A 27,155-nucleotide genomic window follows, 5' to 3' on the forward strand; every position below is an offset into this window, starting at 1 on the left:
AAAATACCAGAATATTCAGGCAAATCGGATACAAACTACGGTTTCTAGAAATCCAACTAGTTTAATCGGGAAATCGGTCTTATGGGGGCTATACTAAAACATGGACCGATAGTCACAGTTTTCGGTACACCTCTTTATGGTCCTAAAATACTTCTAGGTTTCAAATTTCATGCAAATTGGATAAAAACTTCGGGTTCTAGAAGCCCAAGAAGTAAAATCGGGAGATCGGTCTATATGGGGGCTATACAAAACATAGACCGATACTCACCATTTTTGGTCCGAAAATACATCTAGATTTCCAATTTCAGGCAAATAGGATAAAAACCACGATTTCTATAAGCCCAAGAAGTAAAAGAGATCGGTCTAAACTTCGGATTCTAGAAGCCCAAGAAGTAAAATCGGGATATCGGTCTATATGGGGGCTATACCAAAACATGCACCGGTACTCACCATTTTCGGCACACCTCTTTATGACCCTAGAGTACCTCTAGATATCAAATTTCAGGCAAATTGGATAAGAATTGCAGATTCTAGAAGCCCAAGAAGTAAAATCGGGAGATCGGTCTATATGGGGCCTATACCAAAACATTGACCGATACTCACCATTTTCGACACGCGTCTTTATGGTCCTAAAATACCTCTAGATTTCCAATTCCAGGAAAATTGGATAAAAACTACGGTGTCTATAAGCCCAAGAAGTAAAATAGGGAGATCGGTCTATTTGCGGGCTAAACCAAAACATGGGCCAATACTCACAATTTTCGGTACACCTCTTTACGGTCCTAAAATATCTCTAGATTTCCAATTTCAGACAAATTAGATAAAAACTACGATTTCTACAAGCCCAAGGCCCCAAATCCGGAAGTCAGTTTATATGGGGACTATATCAAAACCTGGACCGATATAGCCCATCTTCGAACTTGACCTGCCTGCAGACAAAAGACGAGTTTGTGCGAAATTTCAACACGATTGCTTCATTATTGAAGACTGTATCGTGATTACAACATACAGACATACGGACATGGCTATATCGTCTTAGAATTTCTCGCTGATCAAGAATATATACTTTATATAGTCGGAAATCGATATTTCGATCTGTTACAAACGGAATGACAAACTTATTATACATAATATGTGTTGTACCATTTTATGATATGTCTCTCACTGTGCTATATCATATAATCGGCATTGGAAACTACTTATAATGTATTTTAAAATTGGATTTCAGATTGATACATGATGACACTGGCATAAGAAATTTTATAGCCCATTATCACATCCTTTCCAACACTCTCTAATATTCGTAAAATACTTCCAAATATCACAACAAAAAAAAACTAAAACGCACATTTATTTTATCCGTAAGGCATTCGTCGATGAGATGAGGTTTACTTAAGTATGCTTAGCTAACAAGAGGTTCCGTTTTTGACATAAAGGCCAAAAGTGAAAGGAACCGCCAAACAAAATAACATTTTGTTGGCAGATTTTTTGTTTGTTGCCACTTGCTTCAATATGGGTTTTCCCATCCCAGAGCCATTACCTCCAAGGAGATTGTATGTAGTACATCATGTACACTCTATGATAGACAAAAAATCGACAGCAGGAAATTGCTGTAGGTGCTGGTTAGGCACTAAACTTAGCAACAAAAACCGAAAAAAACCCAAAATAATCACCCATAACAGCCAACAAATCATGCCTTTGAATGAGATGAAATGGATGGTCTTCGCCCCATAAATAATAGAGTTGAAAATGGACTCTCTTAGACATTTGGACTTAAGTTGCCAACTAAGCAACTGAATTGATGTGAAATTTGTATCGTTCGCCTTGGTCGTTTATTTTTGGTCAAGGGGACGTCAATCCGACATCAGGGAAACATTAATCATTTGTTGGATTTATTTTTAATGGTGAACACATATTTGCGATAAGTTAAAAGTGCTTACACTTAATCTTCGTTTCGATAATTTACTCTTGATACCAGTTGTAGGCATATGGATATGTTTTCAATGAGATGGATTTCAAGTAAATTTGGGCAGAGTAGCTTATTTCCTTAAGCAAGGAAATTAGTTTGCATTTACAATTTTGTTTGGAATTGCATGAAATTATTTTATGGTATTCTGATTTTCAATATTTAATTTTCGATTTAAAAAAAAAAGATAATCATTGGGAAAAAACTTAATCTTAATTAACTCTGCAGGTCCACCAATCAGAGGTGGACCTGCATAGTTAAATAACCTATATTTTATTTACACAAAAAACATTGGATTTTTTTTCGCCCGTAAAACGCTTTATTTGGAAGAATAGTATATTCTTTTTAAGGGTGTGAATTTAAAGTTGTTTTTAGCCAAGACACAAACCACCAGAAAATTTTAACTTTTATCTTTTGAACGAAAATTCGCAAATCAAATTTCGTCTTGATTTGTTGCTAATTGACTAAATGCAATCAAACATGAACAATTATATCCATAATGCGTTCAAAAACGGACATAAAAGTTGATTTGAACCCCCCCCCCTGATTTCTTCTCTCACAGATGACCTACGCCCATGGGCTTTTCACTGGGGTATGCTCCACAGTTGGGGTTACCAACGTGTACCCCCTTTGGTTCGTTGTCGTCTATCAGAAATAGCCAAAAAGAGGCTTGAACAGTTTAGACATATAATTGGGTTTTAACTCCCTCTATTTTAAAGGCCTAAATAAAAAATAATTAACAAAATTTATTCATATTTGATTGTACAACAAATCAAGATGAAATTTGCTTGAAATTAAAAAAAAAAAATCTGATGGTTTGTGTCTTGGCTAAAAACAAGTTTCGAAAACAACTTTAACTTCATACCCTTATTATTATACCCACCACCATAAAATGGTGACGGGGGTATAATAAGTTTGTCATTCCGTTTGTAACACATCGAAATATCGATTTCCGACTATATAAAGTATATATATTCTTGATCAGGGAGAAATTCTAAGACGATATAAGCATGTCCGTCTGTCCGTCTGCCTGTCTGTCTGTCTGTCTGTTGTAATCACGCTACAGCCTTCAATAATGGCGCTATCGTCCCCAAATTTGGCACAGATTAGTTTTTTGTTTGCAGGCAGGTCAAGTTCGAAGATGGGCTATATCGGTCCAAGTTTTGTTATAGTCCCCATATAAACCGACCTCCCGATTTGGGGTCTTGGGCCTATAAAAACCGTAGTTTTGGGACCATAAAGAGGTGTGTCGAAAATGGTCCGTATCGGTCCATGTTTTGGTATAGCCCCCATATAGACCGATCTCCCGATTTTGCTTCTTAGGCGTCTAGAAACAGTATTTTCTCTCCGATTTGTCTGAAATTGAAAATCTAGAGGTATTTTAGGACCATAAGGAGGTGTGTCGAAAATGGTCCGTATCGGTCCATGTTTTGATATAGCCCCCATATAGACCGATCTCCCGATTTTGCTTCTTAGGCTTCTAGAAACTATATTTACCATCCGCTTTGCCTGAAATTCTTGAGCTTCTATAAACTGTATTTATTACCCGATTTGCCTGAAATTCGAAATCTAGAGGTATTTTTAGACCACAAATAAGTGTGCCGAAATTGAGGTATATCGGTCCATTTTTTGGTATAACCCCCATATAGACTGATCTCTCGATTTTTACTTCTTGGGCATCTAGAGACTATGTTTTCTAGCCGATTTGTTTGAAATTCTGGAGGTATTTTAAGATCACAAATATGTGAGCAGCAAATGGTACCTATCGGTACATGTTTTGGTATAGCCCCCATATACACCGATCTCCCGGCTTTATTTCTGGGCTTCTAGAATCCGTAGTTTTTACCCAATTTGGCTGAAATTGGAAATCTATAATAAAATTTAGACAAACGAAATTTCTGTTTCTTATAAAGTTTTTTCGTTTATTCAACTCTAATATTCTCTAATATAGCAGGCGCACTGATCATGAAAATTGCTTCAAACTGAAAGTAAAATTTCCAGATTTTACTCATCGTATTTATTTAAATAATGGCAGAAAAAATCTACAGATTTAAGATTTCAAATCAAGGCGTAATTTAATCATATACACGATATGTTTATAATTTCTCTAAAACTCAAACAAAATTGGTTCTCATAAATCTAGAATCTTATCTGGTCTTCATAGGTAGAATCTTTAAAGTTTGTCTTCGGGAGCTAACTGCCTTGGGAGAAGATTTCTCATCAAACCCCCTACAATTCTATATATTATCAAGTAACCCACTACGACGAAGAGTTTTCAAAGTAAACTATCATATTTGATTGATGTGGTGGGTATTTAAAATTCGGCCCGGCCGAATTTACTGCTGTATATACTTGTTTTTGTGATAAAGTTGATGTCCTTTACAGAATGTACAAAAATTAAGACTGTCTCCATTTTTTCTTTATTTTGCATATCCGATATTCTCATTTTCTTGTAATAAATGTGTTAATTCATTTCGACTTAGAACCATGTATTTTGTCTTCTTGATATTTATTTTGAGGCCACTTGTGTGTCTATCTCCATTGCTTTTCAATATTTTTTGCGAGCAATTATTTCGAGAGGTGTTCGGTCGAAGCAGGAATCGAACCCACGACCTTGTGTATGCAAGGCGGGCATGCTAACCATTGCACCACGGTGGCTCCTATAATTATATATAGCCCCAATTTAAACCAATCCCCAGATTTGACCACCGAAGCCTCTTGAAAGGGCCAATTTCCTACTATCCGGATGAAATTTGGTAGGTGATGTTAGTATATGCCATCTAATAAGCAGCCACAATTTGGTTCATATAGGTCCATCATTATATATGGCCCCCATATAAACCGATCGGAGACTCCTGGAAGAGCAAATCTTATCCGATCGGGTTGAAATTTGGTCCGTGATGTTATCATATACCTTCTAACATCCATGCAAAAATTGGTCCATATCGGTCCATAATTATAGATAGCCCCCATATAAACTAACCTTAAATTTTACCAACGAAGCTTCTTGGATAGTGTGTAATGCACACACTGGCGAATTTAAAGATAGGTCCACCTAAAGACCTATATAATATATATTTTATATCGATCTGTGTTTTAGAGTGGACTCCACATATAGACCGATCTCCCGATTTGACTTCTTGGGCATCTAGACATCACCATTTCTCCACAAATATAAAGGGTGATTTGTTAAGAGCTTGATAACTTTTTTTAAAAAAAAAACGCATAAAATTTGCAAAATCTCATCGGTTCTTTATTTGAAACGTTAGATTGGTCCATGACATTTACTTTTTGAAGATAATTTCATTTAAATGTTGACCGCGGCTGCGTCTTAGGTGGTCCATTCGGAAAGTCCAATTTTGGGCAACTTTTTCGAGCATTTCGGCCGGAATAGCCCGAATTTCTTCGGAAATGTTGTCTTCCAAAGCTGGAATAGTTGCTGGCTTATTTCTGTAGACTTTAGACTTGACGTAGCCCCACAAAAAATAGTCTAAAGGCGTCAAATCGCATGATCTTGGTGGCCAACTTACCGGTCCATTTCTTGAGATGAATTGTTCTCCGAAGTTTTCCCTCAAAATGGCCATAGAATCGCGAGCTGTGTGGCATGTAGCGCCATCTTGTTGAAACCACATGTCAACCAAGTTCAGTTCTTCCATTTTTGGCAACAAAAAGTTTGTTAGCATCGAACGATAGCGATCGCCATTCACCGTAACGTTGCGTCCAACAGCATCTTTGAAAAAATACGGTCCAATGATTCCACCAGCGTACAAACCACACCAAACAGTGCATTTTTCGGGATGCATGGGCAGTTCTTGAACGGCTTCTGGTTGCTCTTCACTCCAAATGCGGCAATTTTGCTTATTTACGTAGCCATTCAACCAGAAATGAGCCTCATCGCTGAACAAAATTTGTCGATAAAAAAGCGGATTTTCTGCCAACTTTTCTAGGGCCCATTCACTGAAAATTCGACGTTGTGGCAGATCGTTCGGCTTCAGTTCTTGCACGAGCTGTATTTTATACGGTTTTACACCAAGATCTTTGCGTAAAATCTTCCATGTGGTCGAATAACACAAACCCAATTGCTGCGAACGGCGACGAATCGACATTTCACGGTCTTCAGCAACACTCTCAGAAACAGACGCAATATTCTCTTCTGTACGCACTGTACGCATTCGTGTGGTTGGTTTAATGTCCAATGAAGTAAACTGAGTGCGAAACTTGGTCACAATCGCATTAATTGTTTGCTCACTTGGTCGATTATGTAGACCATAAATCGGACGTAAAGCGCGAAACACATTTCGAACCGAACACTGATTTTGGTAATAAAATTCAATGATTTGCAAGCGTTGCTCGTTAGTAAGTCTATTCATGATGAAATGTCAAAGCATACTGAGCATCTTTCTCTTTGACACCATGTCCGAAATCCCACGTGATCTGTCAAATACTAATGCATGAAAATCCTAACCTCAAAAGAATCGCCCTTTATGTGCCGGATATGATGTATATCGATGCATGTTCTGGTATAACCTGGCGATTTGAACCATTTTTATCTGATTATCTTGAAATGGGAATAATGGGGCTAAAAATCTACAAAATTTAGATTCATCGAATTTTGTTGCACGTTCAAACAAACATGGATCTTATGTAGTCTCCATATGTCAAAATTATAATTTAACTTCGAGAACCCTACCATTAAAACCGATCTTATTAAGGGAAATAAGTTTCGTTCATTTTAAAACTCCTTTACGCCCATTTTTATGTAGATCCGTAAGAGTTTAACTACCAGTTAACAAAAAATAATATGGAAATATTTTCTCTCCGGTTAATTATAACCAGGGCTGGAGTCGGAGTCGGAGTCTGAAGATTTTGCTGGAGTCGGAGTCGTAAACATTTTGCTCGATTCCGGCTAAACCAAATTTTTTAAAACAATTCACATTTTTGTAACTAAGCAAGTTTTTACGCAAATTAGTTTCCATTGCGTTATTCATTCGATCAATGTACAGCTTGATTGTAAATGAAAATCAACTTCCAATTACGGCTATCTTTTTATGTTTCCTAGAATGTTAGACTAGCAGATGGCTGGATCGATCCATTTTAATGTCCATATCAATTTATTTGAAATATTTCGAACAATCGAAATATATTTTTTTTTAAATTTTATTTTAAGGCCATATACATATGTGGAATATTGACAGAAAATTTTTTCAACGTTGTTTTTTTTATAGAAAATTTTGTCAAAATGTTATTTCTATAGAACGTTGTGTCAAAAAAAAGAAGAGGAGGCACGCTCAAAATAAACCCAGCCATGTGAATTCAAATCGATGATTTGACAGTGGCATAGGAAAAGAGATATGTTTGTTTCGAATTCATTTGGCATAAGCCGGCTATCAATGTAAAACCTTTTTTCGGAGGGTTCAAGTGTGGTTTTTGTTGGGTTTAATAAACTGCCTGAATTTATTCTGATAATTGGTTGATAGTTTTGCTGCAAGTAGAGGATGCTGATGAGGAATGTGGTAATTCCGAAACGTGCGTCCATCCAACCATCTTGCAGTCTATAGGGCTTTGCCCAAATAAATTTGACAAACATTCTTTTCCTCTGTTGGTTAAGCTACTCTTGTAGTTTAGTCAATGTATGGTTTTAAGCTGAAATAAAAAAACGACAACAATGCTTAAAGAACAAAACCAACAATAACAAAACAAATATAAAAAATTTATTCAAAATTTTATTACTATAGAAATATATTTTTCTATATAAAATTAAGTCAAAATTTTATTTCTATAGAAAACTGAGTCAAAATTTTATTTCTATAGAATATTTTGCAAAATTTAATTTCTATAGAAAATTTTGCAAAATTTTGTTTGTTACACAAAAATTTTTTCAAAATTTATTTTTCTATTGATAATTTTATTTCTATAAAAATTTAAATCAAAATTTTATTTTTATAGAAAATTTTGCCAAAATTTTATAGTAATAGATTTTTATACCCTGCGTCACACTGTGGAACAGGGTATTATAAGTTAGTGCATATGTTTGTAACACCCAGAAGGAGACGAGATAGACACATGGTGTCTTTGGCAATAATGCTCAGGGTGGGTCCCTGAGTCGATATAACCATGTCCGTCTGTTCGTCTGTCCGTCTGTCTGTGAACACATTTTTGTGATCAAAGTCTAGGTCGCAATTTAAGTCCAATCGCCTTAAAATTTGGCACATGTTCCTAATTTGGGTCAGAATAGAACCCTGTTGATTTTGGAAGAAATCGGTTCAGATTTAGATATAGCTCCCATATATATTTTTCGCCCGATATGCACTAATAGCAGCCAGCAGCCAGAGTTTTATTTAGATTTGCTTGAAATTTTGTACAAACATAACACTTAGTCGAATAGTCAAGTATGCAAAAGTTGATTGAAATCGGTTCAGATTTAGATATAGCTTGCATATATATCTTTCACCCGATATGGACTTATATGGCCCCAGAAGTCAGAGTTTTGGCCGAATTCGGTTGAAATTTTGCACTAGGTGTACAATTAGTAGTATAGTCAAGTGTGCAAAATTTGATTGAAATCGGTTCAGATTTAGATATAGCTCCCATATATATGTTTTTCTGATTTCGACAAAAATAATCAAAATACCAACATTTTCCTTGTAAAATCGCCACTGCTTAGTCGAAAAGTTGTAAAAATGACTCTAATTTTCCTAAACTTCTAAGACATATATATCGAGCGATAAATCATAAATAAACTTTTTCGAAGTTTCCTTAAAATTGCTTCAGATTTAAACGTTTCCCATATTTATACCCTTCACCACTACTGTGGTACAGGGTATAATAAGTTTGCGCATTTGTATGTAACGCCAAGAAGGAGTAATCATAGACCAACCTTTTAGTATACGGATCGGCTTAGAATTAAATTCTGAGTCGATTTAGCGATGTCCGTCTGTCTGTCTGTCCGTCTGTCTGTCTGTCTGTCTTTTGATGTATTTTTGTGTGCAAAGTACAGCTCGCAGTTTTAGTCCGATTGTCCTAAAATGTGGTATAGGGTCCTGTTTCGGCTCAAAGACGATCCCTATTGATTTTGGAAAAAATCGGTTCAGATTTAGATATAGCTGCCATATATATTTTTCACCGATCTGGTCATAATTGGCGTGTATATCACCCGATCTTCCTCAAATTCCGTACATCCGAATATTTTATGAGTCTCGAAAAACTTGCAAAATATCAGCCAAATCGGTTCAGATTTAGATATAGCTCCCATATATAGCTTTCGCCCGATTTACACTCATTTGCCCACAGAGGCCAATTTTTTGTTCCGATTTAGTTGAAATTTTGCACAGGGAGTAGAATTAGCGTTGTAACTATGCGTGCCAAATTTGCTTGAAATCGGTTCAGATTTAGATATAGCTCCCATATATATGTTTTTCTGATTTCGACAAAAATAATCAAAATACCAACATTTTCCTTGTAAAATCGCCACTGCTTAGTCGAAAAGTTGTAAAAATGAATCTAATTTTCCTAAACTTCTAATACATATATATCGAGCGATAAATCATAAATAAACTTTTTCGAAGTTTCCTTAAAATTGCTTCAGATTTAAACGTTTCCCATATTTTTATACCCTCCATCATAGGATGGGGGTATATTAACTTTGTCATTCTGAGTCGATCTAAGCATGTCCGTCCGTCCGTCCGTCCGTCCGTCCGTCCGTCCGTCTGTTGAAATCACGCTAACTTCCGAACGAAACAAGCTATCGACTTGAAACTTGGCGCAAGTAGTTGTTATCGATGTAGGTCGGATGGTATTGAAAATGGGCCATATCGGTCCACTTTTACGTATAGCCCCCATATAAAGGGACCCTCAGATTTGGCTTGTGGAGCCTCTAACGGAAGTATATTTCATCTGATCCGGCTGAAATTTGGTATATGGTGTTTGTATATGGTCTCTAACAAACGTGAAAAAATTGGTCCACATCGGTCCATAATTATATATAGCCCCCATATAAACCGATCCCCAGATTTGGCTTGCGGAGCCTAAAAGAGAAGCAAATTTCATCCGATCCCCCTGAAATTTGGTACATGGTGTTGATATATGGTCTCTAATAACCATGCAAAAATTGGTCCATATCGGACCATAATTATATATAGCCCCCATATAAACCGATCCCCAGATTTGGCTTGCGGAGCCTAAAAGAGAAGCAAATTTCATCCGATCCGCCTGAAATTTGGTACATGGTGTTGGTATATGGTCTCTAACAACCATGCAAAAATTGGTCCATATCGGACCATAATTATATATAACCCCCATATAAACCGATCCGCAGATTTGGCTTGTGGAGCCTCTAAGAGAAGCATATTTCATCCGATCCGGCTGAAATTTGGTACATGGTGTTGGTATATGGTCTGTAACAATCATGCAAAAATTGGTCCACATCGGTCCATAATTATATATAGCGCCCATATAAACCGATCCCCAGATTTGGCTTGCGAAGCCTCAAAGAGAAGCAAATTGCATCCGATCCGGCTGAAATTTGGTACCTGGTATTGGTATATGGTCTCTTCGGTTCATAATAAAATTTTCATCGTCAATTTTATTTCTATAGAAAATTTTGTTCAAATTTTATTCGGTTCACAATCATGGTTGCCACTCGAGCCAAAAATAACCTACCAAGATTTTATTTCTATAGAAAATTTTGTCAAAAGTTTAGTTCTATAGAAAATTTTGTTAAAATTTTATTTCTGTAGAAATTTTTGTCAAAATTTTCTTTCTATAGAAAATTTTGTCAACATTTTTATTTCTATAGAAAATTTTGTGAAAATTTTATTTCTATAGAAAATGTTGTTAAAATTTTATTTCTGTAGAAAACTTTGTCAAAATTTTGTGTCTACTTTGTCAAACTGAATTATATACGTATTGGATCGATCTTTTTTGATTTAATATATACCACGTATGGACTAACATACAATTTAGAAGATGGTGTTAGGAGGTTTTAAGATACCTTGCCATCGGCAAGCGTTACCGCAACTTAAGTAATTCGATTGTGGATGGCAGTGTTTAGAAGAAGTTTCTACGCAATCCATGATGGAGGGTACATAAGCTTCGGCCTGGCCGAACTTACGGCCGTATATACTTGTTTTTACTAACATTGTGTTCCACCCTAGTGCATTAGCCGACTTAAATTTTGAGTCTATAGATTTTGTAGAAGTCTATCAAATTCTTCCAGATCGAGTGATATTTAAATGTATGTATTTGGGACAGACCTTTATATATAGCCCCCAACACATTTGACGGATGTGATATGGTATCGAAAATTTAGATCTACAAAGTGGTGTAGGGTATAATATAGTCGGCCCCGCCTGACTTTAGACTTTCCTTACTGGTTTTTTGTTAAAATTGTGTTACGTCCCATAACGTTAGATTTAAATTTTAAGTACATAGATTTTGTAGAAGTATATACAATTTTGTCTAAATCGATTCAGATTCAAATTCATGCATATGGGAATATAAACCTTTATATAGCTCGCAACAAATTTAAAGGATTTGAAATAGTATCAATAATTTTGGTCCACCAATACTGTTGGTATCTTCTCATATTATGATGGGTTTTTATATCATTATTTTATTTATTAAACATTGCTCTAAATTTGAAATATAGAGTTCAATTGGCATCTAATGTGAAATTAAGACCTTTTTTAGTTAGACCTAGTTAACCTCCTAACTGGCATATGGAATATATAGGCAAGAAAACAGATATGTCCATAGCGCGATTTAAATGTTCGTTAGCTAACGGAACACTAACGGAGCTCAATCATACCGGGGGTTAAAGTCTTAAAAAAAATTGGCAATTTTTTATTTGAGTTTTATTTTTTTCTTTTCTATTGCAGCTACTATTACTGCTATTATTGGTGGGCGCTATTTTGGCAGATGAGAAGGCTACCAAACCAACGGATAATAAACAAATTATCGATACCAAAGATGTGAAGAAAACAATTGAAGAACCAAAGAAAAGTAAAACAGAGAAGCGAGATTCATCGGATCAGACAGGTAAGTGAGGACATTTATAACTATAGCGAATCTAAAAGAGCAATCTATTTCTCTTTGTAGCTTCTTTTGCCTTGAATCCAAATGATGAACCGTTTCGGCCTATAATTGGTCGCGGTAACGCGGACATATATGAGGCTGCAGCTGCAACCCAACAGGTAAATTATATTTTTATTTTGATATCTTTGTAATTCTATAAAGTTGACAATTCTCATCTTGATCTAACTTAAAATAAAGGATATTAAAATTAAACAAGTATATACGGCCGTAAGTTCGACCAGGCCGAAGCTTATGTACCCTCCACCATGGATTACGTAGAAACTTCTTCTAAACTCTGCCATCTATGATCACCTCAAACATGTTTCAAGAGCAAAATGTTATTTTTGTATGGTGACCATGTAACATGTTTGTCACTAAAATATTATTTTCTCGTCAAATATAACCTGCTTGCCGAAATCAGATACATGATTTCCGAGAAAATAACATGGTTGCGAAAACCATGTTACATGGTTACCACCCAAAAATAACATTTTGCTCTTAAAACATGTTTGAGGTGATCATACTCCTTCTCTGGGTGCACAATCGAATTGAACCGGATCGGATGAATTTTGCTCCTCCAAGAGGCTACGGAGTTCAAATCTGGAGAATGGTTTATATGGGGGCTATATATAATTATGCACCGATATGAACCAATTCTGGCACTGTTGTTAGAGATAATATACTAACACCATGTACCAAATTTACGCCGGATCGGATGAAATATGCTTCTCTTAGAAGCTCCGCAAGCCAAATCTGGGGATCCGTTTATATGGGGGCTATATATAATTGTGAACCGATGTGGAACAATTTTTGCATGGATGTTAGAGACCATATAGTAACACCACGTTCCACATTTGAACCGAATCGGATGAATTTTGCTCCTCCAAGAGGCTCCTGAGGTCAAATCTGGAGAACGGTTTATATGGGGGCTATATATAATTATAGACCGATATGGACGACCAATTTTTGCATGGTTGTTAGAGACCATATAACATACCAACACCATGTACCAAATTTCAGCCGGATCGGATGAAATTTGCTTCTCTTTGAGGCTCCGCAAGCCAAATCTGGGGATCGGTTTATATGGGGGCTATATATAATTATGGACCGATGTGAACCAATTTTTGCATGGTTGTTAGAGACCATATACCAACACCATATACCAAATTTCAGCCGGATCGGATGAAATATGCTTTTTTAGACGCTCCGCAAGCCAAATCTGAGGGTCCCTTTATATGGGGGCTATACGTAAAAGTGTACCGATATTGGCCATTTGCAATACCATCCGACCTACATCAATAACAACTACTTGTGCAAAGTTTCAAGTCGATAGCTTGTTTCGTTCGGAAGTTTGCGTGATTTCAACAGACGGACGGACATGCTTAGATCGACTCAGAATTTCACCACGACCCAGAATATATAAACTTTATGGGGTCTTAGAGCAATATTTCGATGTGTTACAAACGGAATGACAAAGTTAAAATACCCCCCATCCTATGGTGGAGGGTATAATAACATATTTCATAAGATACAACAAGCATATATCACCAAAAATTCCTCCAGCCACCGTGGCGCAATGGTTAGCATGCCCGCCTTGCATTCACAAGGTCGTGGGTTCGATTCCTGCTTCGACCGAACACCAAAAAGTTTTTCAGCGGTGGATTATCCCACCTCAGTAATGCTGGTGACATTTCTGAGGGTTTCAAAGCTTCTCTAAGTGGTTTCACTGCAATGTGGAACGCCGTTCGGACTCGGCTTTAAAAAGGAGGTCCCATTGAACTTGACATGGAATCGGGCAGCACTCAGTGATAAGAGAGAAGTTCACCAATGTGGTATCACTATGGTCTGAATAGTCTAAGTGAGCCGGATGCATCGGGCTGCCACCTAACCTATGTATCATCCACCATAGATTGCGTACAATGACCTACAATCGAATTATTTGGGTTATGGTAACAGTTGCCGATGCCGAGGTATTTTAAAACTATTCAGTCCATTGTGATACCACAGTGGTGAACTTCTCTCTTATCACTGAGTTCTGCCGGATTTTATGTTCAGCTCAATGATATAGAAAAGTCATTACGTTAACGATAAGTTCCATTCTACATTCTTATTTCGTTGACTCAATTTTAATGACAAGGTTAGGTTAGGTTGAAAAGAGGTTTCAGATTGCCTTGTCCCATGGAGACTGACATTCACCTAAGCCAGTATTCGGCTTGTTGTGCATTCTAGCTTCTTCTTTCCATCTTAACCTTCTTTTATTCCAGGAATAACGATTTCTTCAATTTGTTTCCAGTCCCTGTTGTCAAGTTGGGCCAGGTCCCGAATCATCTCTTTACCGATATGGATAACTCTTTGCCTAAAAAAAACAGGGTAGACAGAAACGTAGTATTCCAAACATGTCCTAAATGCACCATCCTCTGCTACTCCTATTCGTCACAGATGTATTCTCAATTCTAGGTGACCGGTCATTATACCAACGGTCCTTCTGACCGTCGTCCTAGTCTCCTTGAGTAGTTCGAGACTTTTTCCTCTAGGTCACCTCATAGTATTTTCGCCGCCCCTTCCATTCATCCAACTCGGCCCACATTGCCTCTTGGTCTTTGCGTGCTCTATGTCCACTTCCCTGTGTCTTAGCTCTAGTCCCCAGTTCATTTGCCTTTTAGTTTTGCTTGTATTCTGGCATGTCCCGGAACCCATATGATGCGGATCCTGTCTTCTAATACGGTTTGGGTTTGAAGCGTAATTTCTGATATTGCTTTCATTGCCCTCCGACAATCTGTGAATATGTTCACGTTTTGTGACCTAGTGTTATTTCCGAGCCATAACACAATATAATTGGAGGCTTGTGTTGTGGTCCGGTAACCGGAATAGGATCGCGGTATCTGGGTCATATATGCCCAGTCCCGTCCACTCACCAATCTTCGATCCGTCGGTGTAGCAGTTATTTCCCTCTGGTATCTGTTCTGGGTTCTATTCCTAGGAGTGTTGTGTTGTAGACTCCATATAGACCGATCTCCCGATGTGACTTCTTGAGCATCTAGACATCACCACCGTGGTGCAACGGTTAGCATGCCCGCCTTGCATACACAAGGTCGTGGGTTCGATTCCTGCTTCGACCGAACACCAAAAAGTTTTTCAGCGGTGGATTATCCCACCTTAGTAATGCTGGTGAGATTTCTGAAGGTTTCAAAGCTTCTCTATGTGCTTTCACTGCAATGTGGAACACCGTTCGGACTCGGCTATAAAAAGGAGGTCCCTTGTCATTGAGTTTAACATGGAATCGGGCAGCACTCAGTGATAAGAGAAGTTCACCAATGTGGTATCACAATGGACTGAATAGTCTAAGTGAGCCCGATACATTGGGCTGCCACCTAACCTAACTAACCTAGACATCACCATTTTTCCACAAATATATTTGACGGATATGATGTATATCGATGCATGTTTTGGTATAACCTGCCGATTTCAATTCTCAGCAATTTTTATCTAATTATCCAGAAATGGGAGTAATGGGGCTAAAGATCTGCAAAATTTTGATTGAAAATCATTTGAATGACCCATATTCGATTCGTCGGTGTAGCAGTTATTTCCCTTTGGTACACACAAAGAAAAGTTCATTAAAAGTCAGCCAATGAACATTTTTCATTGATATAACGAAACATTTTCATTAATACAATGAAAATATTCATTAATAGTACGAAACGTTACGTTGATTGTCAGAAAACTCGTTATATTAACGAAAAAATTCTTTGTATTAATGAATTTGTTTCATTGGCTGACTTTTAACGATACATTTCGTTAATATAACGAGACGTTTTCTATTAGTGTATCTGTTCTATTCTTTGGTATCCCATTCCAGGGAGCCCTGAGAATGTCACTCTCGGCAGCTTTGGCCAGCTCAGGTATACTATTATGGATTGTTGCGACATCCGCTATTACACCCAACGTTATCGTTTGATGGGTTGTCATGTTTCGTGTTTCCATTCATTATTTAATTATCCTGAAATGGGAGTAATGGGGCTAAACATCTGCAAAATTTGGATTGAAAATCATTTGAATGACCCAGTAGCAGTTATATCCCTTTGGAATCTATTCTGGGTCCCATTCCAGGGAGCGCTCATAATGTCACTCTCGGCAGCTTTGGCCACCTCCGGTATACTATTATGGATTGTTGCGACATCCGCTATTACACCCACCGTTATACTTTGATGGGTCGTCATGTTTCGTGTTTCCATTCATTCTTCCAACATCTTCAATCTCATCATAGTCATGGCAAATCCGCTTTTGATTTGAACCTCTACAGGTCTTAAGTCCAGTATCGTCTTCAAGGCTCTGCCTGACGTGGTATTCATTGTCCCAGTTACGCCCAGACATGTCCCTTGGATCCCTTGTAAAATGTCTATGGTCGTCTCTATTGATTTCCATCGACTCCTACTACATTTATTGAAAAACAATTTTACTAGCCAATATATGTATGTTCCCAAGCATATTCTTGAAGGGACTTGGAGGAAAGTTTCTGAAATAATATTGACAATAATTGCTTTTTAAATTTCTTTGCCATTGGCTTCAAAGTTTGTCAACGCCTTCTACTTTGTTTAATCTCCAATGAAATTTACTCCTTAAGCTCAATTGCAACCATTGTAAGGATGAAGCTATTGACCATTGGACATTTAAGATTACGTGAGTATCTTTTACTTTTTTCGTTTATAATTGCGAATATATTTAGGTTATAAATTTCTTCAATTTCATTTTCTTTACCTTTTAGCAATTCCACTTTGTTTTTTTTTCTCCATCCAGCCTTGTGCTAATAAACCTTTTATAAATTATCGTACTTTACCAAGAAGTTCTTTGGTCAGTCTTCTTTCTACTTTCGGGAGAAATATGCTCCATTTGTTTTTATTCTATATTCAAGAACTTCAATATTGGCTAGGCAATATGAAGTTTTTACAAATATTTGTGACATAAGCAGAGATTCAAATATTAAAAAAATAAATAAATATATACTTTTTTTAAATTTTGAATCAAAACTGCTGGTTTTCTTTCCACAAGGTTATTAGCCCCTACATTAGGGTAATTGTCTACACTTCAAAGACATTTAACTTTAGCGGACGAATACAAATTTTGGACACCTATCTGTTCTGCTATATATCTTTCAATTTACGTCTCCAGGATAATATTAAGGAAATTTCTTAGAATTTGGTAATCTCATGCTAAGCATTGCACCGCGGTAATTCAAAGATTTTTTTATAAAATTTAACATATTCATCTTTTCGTCTCTTCATTAAAAACAAATATATATAAATCATCTTTATATTTAATGTAAAAAAAAACATTGGTGGTTAAAAAAAAAACAATAGTTTGTAAATAGAACACTGTTTTGAATTTTTGGATTAAAGGTAAGAATTTAGATTTATTTTGAAGATGTTGAATCTTTAATTAATGTTTAGCTTTTTTGTTTTTAATTTCTGTCTATGTGTGAAATGCATTGTTAATAAGGGTTCTGTTATTTGACTCTAAATCCTAATTAATTTTTGATAGAAAATTTTCTTCCTCAATATCTTAAAGTTGGATCCAAGAATGTTGATTCTTGGATCCAAGTTGACATTTCTAGACAGTAACGCTCGCAGTGTTAATTTCTTCTTAATGTTTGCGACAATGATGTTACATGTTCACCATCGAAAAATAACATTTTGTTGTAGGAGGTGATCATATTCCATCTCTGGGTGTAGAAAATCAGTTTGGACTAAGGCATTGAAGTTCCAAAAAGTGTAAGAGCTCACCGATCCAAAAAAAAAAAAGGCTGGAGTTAATGAATTTGGTTTTCTGCGATACGAACACGTTAGCCACTCGAGTCCAAAATAATCTACCAAAATTTAAAAAAAAAAATCTTATTTTACATAATTTTATATCTATAGAAAATTTTGTCAAAGTTTTATTTCTATAGAAAATTTTGCCAAAATTGTATTTCCATAGAAAATTTTGTCAAAATTTTATTTCTATAGACAATTTTGTCATGATTTTATTTCTATAGAAAATTTTGTCAAGAATTGGTCTATAGAAAATTTTGTCAAGATTTTGTTTCTTCAGATAATGTAGCCAAAATTTCATTTCCATAAAAATTTTATATAGAAACAAAATTTTGACAATATTAAAAAAAAAAAAACATTATGACAAAATTTTCTCAAGAAATACAATTTTAACAAAATTTTCTGAAGAAACAAAATCTTGACAAAATTTTCTATAGACCAATTCTTGACAAAATTTTCTATAGAAATAAAATCATGACAAAATTGTCTATAGAAATAAAATCTTGACAAAATTGTCTATAGAAATAAAATTTTGACAAAATTTTCTATGAAAATAAAATTTTGACAAAATTTTCTATGGAAATAAAATTTTGACAAAATTTTCTATGGAAATAAAATTTCGACAAAATTTTCTCAAGAAATAAAATTTTGACAAAATTTTCTATAGAAATAAAATATTGACAAAATTTTCTGTAGAAATAAAATCTCGACAAAATTGTCTATAGAAATAAAATTTTGACAAAATTGTCTGTAGAAATAAAATTGTGACAAAATTTTCTATAGAAATAAAACTTTGACAAAATTTTCTATGGAAATAAAATTTTGGCAAAATTTTCTATAGATATAAAATTTTGACAAAATTTTCTTAAGAAATAAAATTTTGACAAAATTTTCTGAAGAAACAAAATTTTGACAAAATTTTCTATGGAAATAAAATTTTGACAAAATTTCCTGAAGAAACAAAATCTTGACAAAATTTTCTATAGAAATAAAATCTTGACAGCATTTTTTTATGGAAATAAAATTTTGACAAAATTTTTTATGGAAACAAAATCTTGACAAAATTTTCTATAGAAATAAAATCTTGACAACATTTTTTATGGAAATAAAATTTTGACAAAATTTTCTATAGATATAAAATTTTGACAAAATTTTCTATGGAAATAAAATTTTTGCAAAATTTTCTGAAGAAATAAAATTTTGACAAAATCTTCAATGGAAATAAAATTTTGGCAAAATTTTCTTAAGAAATAAAATTTTGACAAAATTGTCTGTAGAAGTAAAATTGTGACAAAATTTTCTATAGAAATAAAACTTTGACAAAATTTTCTATGGAAATAAAATTTTGGCAAAATTTTCTATAGATATAAAATTTTGATAAAATTTTCTTAAGAAATAAAATTTTGACAAAATATTCTGAAGAAACAAAATTTTGACAAAATTTTCTATGGAAATAAAATTTTGACAAAATTTCCTGAAGAAACAAAATCTTGACAAAATTTTCTATAGAAATAAAATCTTGGCAACATTTTTTATGGAAATAAAATTTTGACAAAATTTTCTATAGATATAAAATTTTGACAAAATTTTGTATGGAAATAAAATTTTGGCAAAATTTTCTGAAGAAATAAAATTTTGACAAAATCTTCAATGGAAATAACATTTTGGCAAAATTTTCTCAAGAAATAAAATCTTGACAAAATTTTCTCAAGAAATAAATTTTGGCAAAATTTTCTCAAGAAATAAATTTTTGACAAAATTTTTTATAGAAATGAAATTTTGGCTACATTTTCTGAAGAAACAAAATCTTGACAAAATTTTATCAAGATTTTATTTTTATAGAAAATTTTGTCAAAAATTTATTTCTTGAGAAAATTTTGCCAAAATTTATTTCTTGAGAAAATTTTGCCAAAATTTAAGACCAAGATTTTATTTCCATAAAAAATGCTGTCAAGATTTTATTTCTATAGAAAACGTTGTCAAGATTTTGTTTCCATAAAAAATTTTGTCAAAATTTTATTTCCATAAAAAATGCTGGCAAGATTTTATTTCTATAGAAAATTTTGTCAAGATTTTGTTACTTCAGGAAATTTTGTCAAAATTTTATTTCCATAGAAAATTTTGTCAAAATTTTGTTTCTTGAGAAAATTTTGTCAAAATGTTATTTCTTAAGAAAATTTTGTCAAAATTTTATTTCCATAGAAAATTTTGTCAAAGTTTTATTTCTATAGAAAATTTTGTCACAATTTTATTTCTACAGACAATTTTGTCAAAATTTTATTTCTATAGACAATTTTGTCGAGATTTTATTTCTGTAGAAAATTTTGTCAATATTTTATTTCTATAGAAAATTTTGTCAAAATTTTATTTCTTGAGAAAATTTTGTCGAAATTTTATTTCCATAGAAAATTTTGTCAAAATTTTATTTCCATAGAAAATTTTGTCAAAATTTTATTTCTTGAGAAAATTTAGTCAAAATTTTATTTCTATAGACAATTTTGTCAAGATTTTATTTCTATAGACAATTTTGTCATGATTTTATTTCTATAGAAAATTTTGTCAAGAATTGGTCTATAGAAAATTTTGTCAAGATTTTGTTTCTTCAGAAAATTTTGTCAAAATTTTATTTCCATAAAAAATTTTGTCAAGACTTTATTTCTATAGAAAATTTTGTCTCGATTTTTTTTCTATAGAAAATTTTGTCAAAATTTTGTTTCTGCAGAAAATTTATTTCTTGAGAAAATTTTGCCAAAATTTTATTTCTATTGAAAATTTTGTCAAGATTTTATTTCTTTAGAACATTTTGTCAAGATTTTATTTCTATAGAAAATTTTGTCAACATTTTATTTCTTAAGAAAATTTTGTCAAAATTTTATTTCTTGAGAAAATTTTGCCACAATTTTATTTCCATTGAAAATTTTGTCAAAATTTTATTTCTATAGCAAATTTTGTCAAAATGTTATTTCTATAGACAATTTTGTCAACTATTGGTCTATAGAAAATTTTTTCAAGATTTTGTTTCTTCAGAAAATCTTGTCAAAATTTTATTTTTTCAGAAAATTTTGTCAAAATTTGATTTCTTGAGAAAATTTTGCCAAAATTTTATTTCTATAGAAAATTTTGTCAAAATTTTATTTCTATAGAAAATTTTGTCAAAATTTTATTTCTATAGAAAATTTTGTCACAATTTTATTTCTATAGACAATTTTGTCAACATTTTATTTCTATGGACAATTTTGTCAAGATTTTATTTCTATAGAAAATTTTGTCAAGATTTTATTTCTATAGAAAATTTTGTCAAAATTTTATTTCTTGAGAAAATTTTGTCAAAATTTTTTTTCTTGAGAAAATTTTGCCACAAATGTTATTTCTTTAGAAAATTTTGTCAAAATTTTATTTTTATATAAAATTTTGCCAAAATTTTATTTCCATAAACACTTTTGTCAAAATTTTATTTCCATAAAAAATTTTCTCAAAATGTTATTTCCATAGAAAATTTTGTCAAAATTTTATTTCTATAGAAATAACAAGATTTTGTTTCTTCAGGAAATTGTGTCAAAATTTTATTTCCATAGAATTTATTTCTATAGAAAATTTTGTCAAGAATTTGTCTATAGAATATGTTGCCAAGATTTTAGTTCTTCAGAAAATTTTCTCAAAATTTCATTTCTATAGAAAATTTTACCAAAAATTTATTTCTATTGAAAATTTTGTCAAAATTTTATTTCTATGGTATATTTTGTCAAAATTTTGTTTCTATAGAAAATTTTGTCAAAATTTTATTTCTGTAGAAGATTTTGTCAAAATTTTATTTCTATAGAAAATTGTGTCAAAATTTTATTTCTATAAAAATTTTTTTCAAAATTTTATTTCTATAGAAGATTTTGTCAAGAATTGGTCTACTGAAAACTTTGTCAAGATTTTGTTTCTTCAGAAAATTTTGTCAAAACTTTATTTCTATAGAAAATTTTTTCAAAATTTTATTTCGTCAAAACTTTATTTCTATAGAAAATTTTTTCAAAATTTTATTTCCATAAAAAATTTTGTCAAAATTTTATTTTTGTAGAAAATTTTGTCAAAATTTTATTTTTGTAGAAAATTTTGTCAAAATTTTATTTCCATCTCTTAGTTGGAGAGGACCTGTAGGCGTTGAATGTTGTTCAACTCAGTGGCATAAATATAATTTTGTCGCAGACCTCAATCTTCTCCAAAATAGTTGAAAATTATTGTTGTTTTAATTTCAGCTTGAAACCATACGTTTACTAAAATTCATGAGTAGCTTTAACAACTGAGGAAAATTATATTTGTATTATGTCAAAGCCTGTTTAACTGAAAGATGGTTGGATGGACGGTCATTTCGGAATTACCAAATTCCTCAACAGCATCTTCTACTTGCAGCGAAACTATCAACCAAAATTGAGTTGATTTCTATTTGATATAAAAACATCGAATAAAATCAAATTATCTAATTCTGAAAAATCCTTTAAAACTAATGAAATCGACTTTAAATTTGGTGACTCTTTGTATTTTCACTACAAAGCAAAAAATCGTTCAAAAATGGAGATGTTTTTCAATAATTTATTTTATAGACGTATTTTACTTGAAACATAGTATAAGTTCTACTTGAAGTCAAAAATGAATAAACTAAAATTTGTTTCCTAGAATCAAGTATGCAAAACTTAAATTTAAAGAAGAACTGTGTCTTTAAAGTGTCCTTACTTTAATTCCACATTCTCCGCTTCTTTGGCTCGGAATCAATACCAAAATCATTAGGCAAAATCTAAGACAACATATTTGGAACATGGCATGTTTTTTTTCCATTGCAGTAGCGTCTAAAATTGTCGAAACTGCTCAATCGTTTATTTCACTAGAGTTTCTTTTATCTTTTATTTAACGATTTGTGTTCTTTGTTCTACTTAACGAAACTCTGGAAATCTTTAAGCCAATACGGACAGGTTTCTCAGCATTCACCTACATTATCGGAGGTACTGATTTATGGAGCATTCCATTGCATGGCATCTTTATGTCGAAGTACTTTGTTTTAGTTGAAACAAAAAAAAAAAACACAAATCTCTTCGTTTTCGGATGCAGGAAGTGGTCTATGCCATCCACAGAAGGAGGGTATATATGAAAAAGTTTTTTTTTTTTTGGGCGGGGAAATTGTTTACTTTGGCAAAAGTTTTTTCTTTCTTAGATTTGTGTTTGAAGCTTTGGAAAATTATTTTTTTTTCTTGGCGTCTATATGATGTACTTTGAAAAAGTTTGATGTTTTGTATCTTATTTAAGTCTCTCCGGTGACATATCTAGGCAAAAGAGTTGTCTATTGGCGAATAGGAGTTTAATGGTGTTTTCAAGCAATTGATTATGATGTGAAAGAAAACGAAAAAGTTATGGAATGGAAAGACTAGAATGAGTCATTACGATTGTAGACATTGTTGATTCCATATCAGAGATGTTCGGTCGAACACTTCAGGGTTTCTCTATAATGGTGATCAAGTCCTGAAACGATCTAGTGACGTCCGTCCGTTGAAATTACAAACGATTTCATTTCGGAGCCTTCTGGAAGAAAGCATGAAATTTGATATGTGATATCAAAATGTCAATATCATTCCATAAATATACATCTCCTCCGATCTCCAAATCTGATTTCTCCGATCTCCAAATCTGATTTCTTGAGCCTCATAGAAGAACAAATGTGAACCGATCCGGTTGATTCGACTTAAAATTGTGTATGCTAACATTAAAGAAAGGTACGTTTGATTAGGGTCAACTTGGCTTTAATAATTCTGATTTTTTTTTTCAAAATTAATGAAACCGTTTCTAAATTTGTTGACATTTTGTATCTTGTCCACGGCTGCCACTCCAGCCAAAACTAATTTACCATAATTTGTAGAAAATTTTATCAAAAAGCTACCAAACAAAAAAATATTATTTTGCGAAATTTTTATAGAAAACTTTATTTCTATAGAAAATTTTGTCAAAATTTTATTTCTATAGAAAATGTTGCAAAAATGTTATATCTATAGAAAATTTTGTCAAAATTTTATTTCTGTAGACATTTTTGCCAATATTTTATTTCTATAGAAAATTTTGTCAAAATTTTTTTTTTCTATAGAAAATTTTGTTAAAATTTTATTACTATAGAAAATTTGTTCAAAAGTTTATTTCTAAAGAAAATTTTTTCAAAATTTTATTTCCAAAGAAAATTTTTTCAAAATTTTATTTCTATAGAAAAAGCTTGTCAAGACTTTATTTCTAAAGAAAAAGCTTGTCAAGACTTTATTTCTAAGACAATTTTGTCAAAAATTTATTTCTATAGAAAATTTTGTCAAAATTTTATTTCTATAGCAAATTTTGTCAAAATTTTATTTCTATAGCAAATTTTGTCAAACTTGTATTTCTATACAAAATTTTCTAAAATTTGTTTTCTATTGAAATTTTTCTAAAAATTGTATAGAAATAAGTTTTCCTGAAATTTTTATTTCTGTAGAAAATTTTGTCAAAATTCTTTTTTTTTTGTATAAAATGTTGTCCAAATTTCATTTCTATAGAATATTTTTCAAAATTTTATTTCTATTTATTTCTATAGAAAAGTTTGTCAAAATGTTATTTCTATTGAAAATTTTGTCAAAATTTTATTTCTATAGAACATTTTTTCAAAATTTTATTTCTATAGAAAATTTTGTCAAAATGTTATTTCTATAGAAAATTTTGTCAAAATTTTATTTGTATAGAACATTTTTTCGAATTTTATTTCTATAAAAAAATTTTCTACATTTTATGTCTGTAGAACATTTTGTCAAAATGTTATTTCTATAGAAAATTTTGTTAAAATTTTATTTCTATAGAAAATTTTGTTAAAATTTTATTTCCAAAGAAAGAAATTTTTTCATAATTTTATTCCCAAAGAAAATTTTTTCAATTTTTTTTCCAAAGAACATTTTTTAATCTTTTTTTCTATAGAAAAGCTTGTCAAAATTTTATTTCTAAATAAAAGTTTGGGAACATTTTATTTCTTAGAAAATTTTGTCAAAATTTTATTTCTATAGACAATTTTGTCAAAATTTTATTTCTATAGAGAATTTTGTCAAAATTTTATTTCTATACAACATTTTCTAAAAAATTTATTTCTATAGAAATTTTTCTAAAAATTTTATTTCAATAGGAAGTTTTCTCAAAATTTTATTTTTATTGAAAATTTTGTCAAAATTCTTTTTTTTTTGTATACAATTTTGTCAAAATGTTATTTTTATAGAAAATTTTCTCAAAATTGTATTTCTATAGAAACTTTTCTCAAAATTTTATTTCTATTCATTTCTATAGAAAATTTTGTCAAAATTTTATGTCTATAGAAAATTTTGTCAACATTTTATTTCTATAGAAAATTTTGTTAAAATCTTAATTCTATAGAAAATTTTGCCCCAATTTCATTTCCAAAGAAAATTTTTTCACAATTTTATTTCTATAGAAAAGCTAGTTAAATTGTTATTTCTATAGAAAATGTTTTCATAATTTTATTTCTAAGAAAATTTTGTCAAAATTTTATTTCTATGGAAAATTTTGTCAAAATTTTATTTCTATTGACAATTTTATTTCTATAAAAATGTTGTCAAAATTTTATTTCTTGTTTTGATCTCGGCTTTAAAACCATTGCGGTGACTAAACTACAAGAGTAGCTTAACCAACAGAGGAAAAGAATGTTTGTCAAATTTATTTGGACAAAGCCCTATAGACTGCAAGATGGTTGGATGGACGCATGTTTCGGAATTACCACATTCCTCATCAGCATCCTCCACTTGCAGCAAAATTATCAGAATAAATTCAGGCAGTTCACTAAACCCAAAGTGAACCGCACTTGAACCTTCCGAAAAAAGGTTTATTTCTATAAAATTTTTTCTAAAAATTTTATTTCTGTTGGAAGTTTTCTCAAAATTTTATTTCTATAGAAAAAATTTCTCTAAATTTTATTTCTATAGAAAATTTTGTCAAATGGTTATTTCTACAGAAAATCTTGTCAAAATTTTATATCTATAGAAAATTTGGTCAACATTCTATTTCTATACAAATTTTTGGCAAAATTTTATTTCTATGGAAATTTTTCTAAAAATTTTATTCTATAGGAAGTTTTCTCAAAATTTTATTTCTATAGAAAATTTTGTCAAAATTGTATTTCTATAGAAAAATTTGCCAAAATTTTATTTCTATAGAAAATTTTGTCAAAAGGTTTTTTTACAGAAAATCTTGTCAAAATTTTATGTCTATAGAAAATTTTGTCAACATTTTATATCTTTAGAAAATTTTGTTAAAATTTTATTTCTAAGAAAATTTTGTCCAAATTGTATTTCCAAAGAAAATTTTTTTAAATTTTTTTTCTATAGAAAAGCTTGTCAAAATTTTATTTCTAAAGAAAAGTTTGTCAATACTTTATTTCTATAAAATTTTGTCAAAATTTTATTTCTTTAGAAAATTTTCTCAAAATTTTATTTCTATAGGAAGTTTTCTCAAAATTTTATTTCTATAGAAAATTTTGTCAAAATTCTTTTTTTTTGTATAAAATTTTGTCAAAATGTCATTTCTATAGAAAATTTTCTCAAAATTTTATTGCTATTTATTTCTATAAAAAAGTTTGTCAACATTTTATTTCTATTGAAAATGCTGCCAAGATTTTATTTCTGTGGAACATTTTGTCAAAATTTTATTTCGATAGACATTTTTTTCAAAATTTTATTTCTACAGACAATTTTGTCCAAATTTTATTTCTATAGAAAATTTTGTCCAAATTTTATTTCTAGAGAATTTTTTTAAAAACTTTATTTCTATAGAAAATTTTGTCAAAAGGTTATTTCTACAGAAAATCTTGTCAAAATTGTATGTGTATAGAAGATTTTGTCAACATTTTATTTCTATAGAAGTTTTTGTCAAAATTTTATTTCTTTAAAAATTTTTCTAAGAATTTTATTTCTATAGTAAGTTTTCTCAAAATTTTATTTCTATAGAAAATTTCAAAGAAATGTTAATAAAATTTTGGTTAAATAAAAATTTCTATCAGAGAAATGTGTCTTCCATGTTCAAATCTTTATCTCAATCCTATTTTAATAATAACAAATCTATTTGGCTACTACAATATTTTTTTTTTTTGTGTGGGGTATCATATGCTCGCCTCCACCTGAGTGTAGTTCTTTCTCCCTGGTTTGATTATGAAAGTGATGGCCCGGGAACAAACTGAAAAAAAAAAAATATAGTCGTGAGGCCAAAGATTTCTTGTCCTTAAAATACAAATGCATTTTTTGCTTAGCATAGAAGACACATTT

The 27,155-nt window shown here is 31.7% G+C and overlaps 1 protein-coding gene across 1 annotated transcript in view; it reads left to right on the forward strand.

Annotated features, from left to right (window-relative positions):
• LOC142230640 (uncharacterized) overlaps nt 1-27,155 on the forward strand; it is a 151,780-nt gene that overhangs the window by 32,440 nt on the left and 92,185 nt on the right. Inside the window, exons 3-4 of the mRNA XM_075301281.1 lie at nt 11,842-12,001; nt 12,062-12,156. Of these exons, the coding sequence (XP_075157396.1) occupies nt 11,842-12,001; nt 12,062-12,156 (255 nt within the window). The remainder of the gene's footprint in view (nt 1-11,841; nt 12,002-12,061; nt 12,157-27,155) is intronic.

This window comes from Haematobia irritans, chromosome 3 (assembly GCF_050003625.1).
Source record: "Haematobia irritans isolate KBUSLIRL chromosome 3, ASM5000362v1, whole genome shotgun sequence".
Classification (NCBI taxonomy): domain Eukaryota; kingdom Metazoa; phylum Arthropoda; class Insecta; order Diptera; family Muscidae; genus Haematobia; species Haematobia irritans.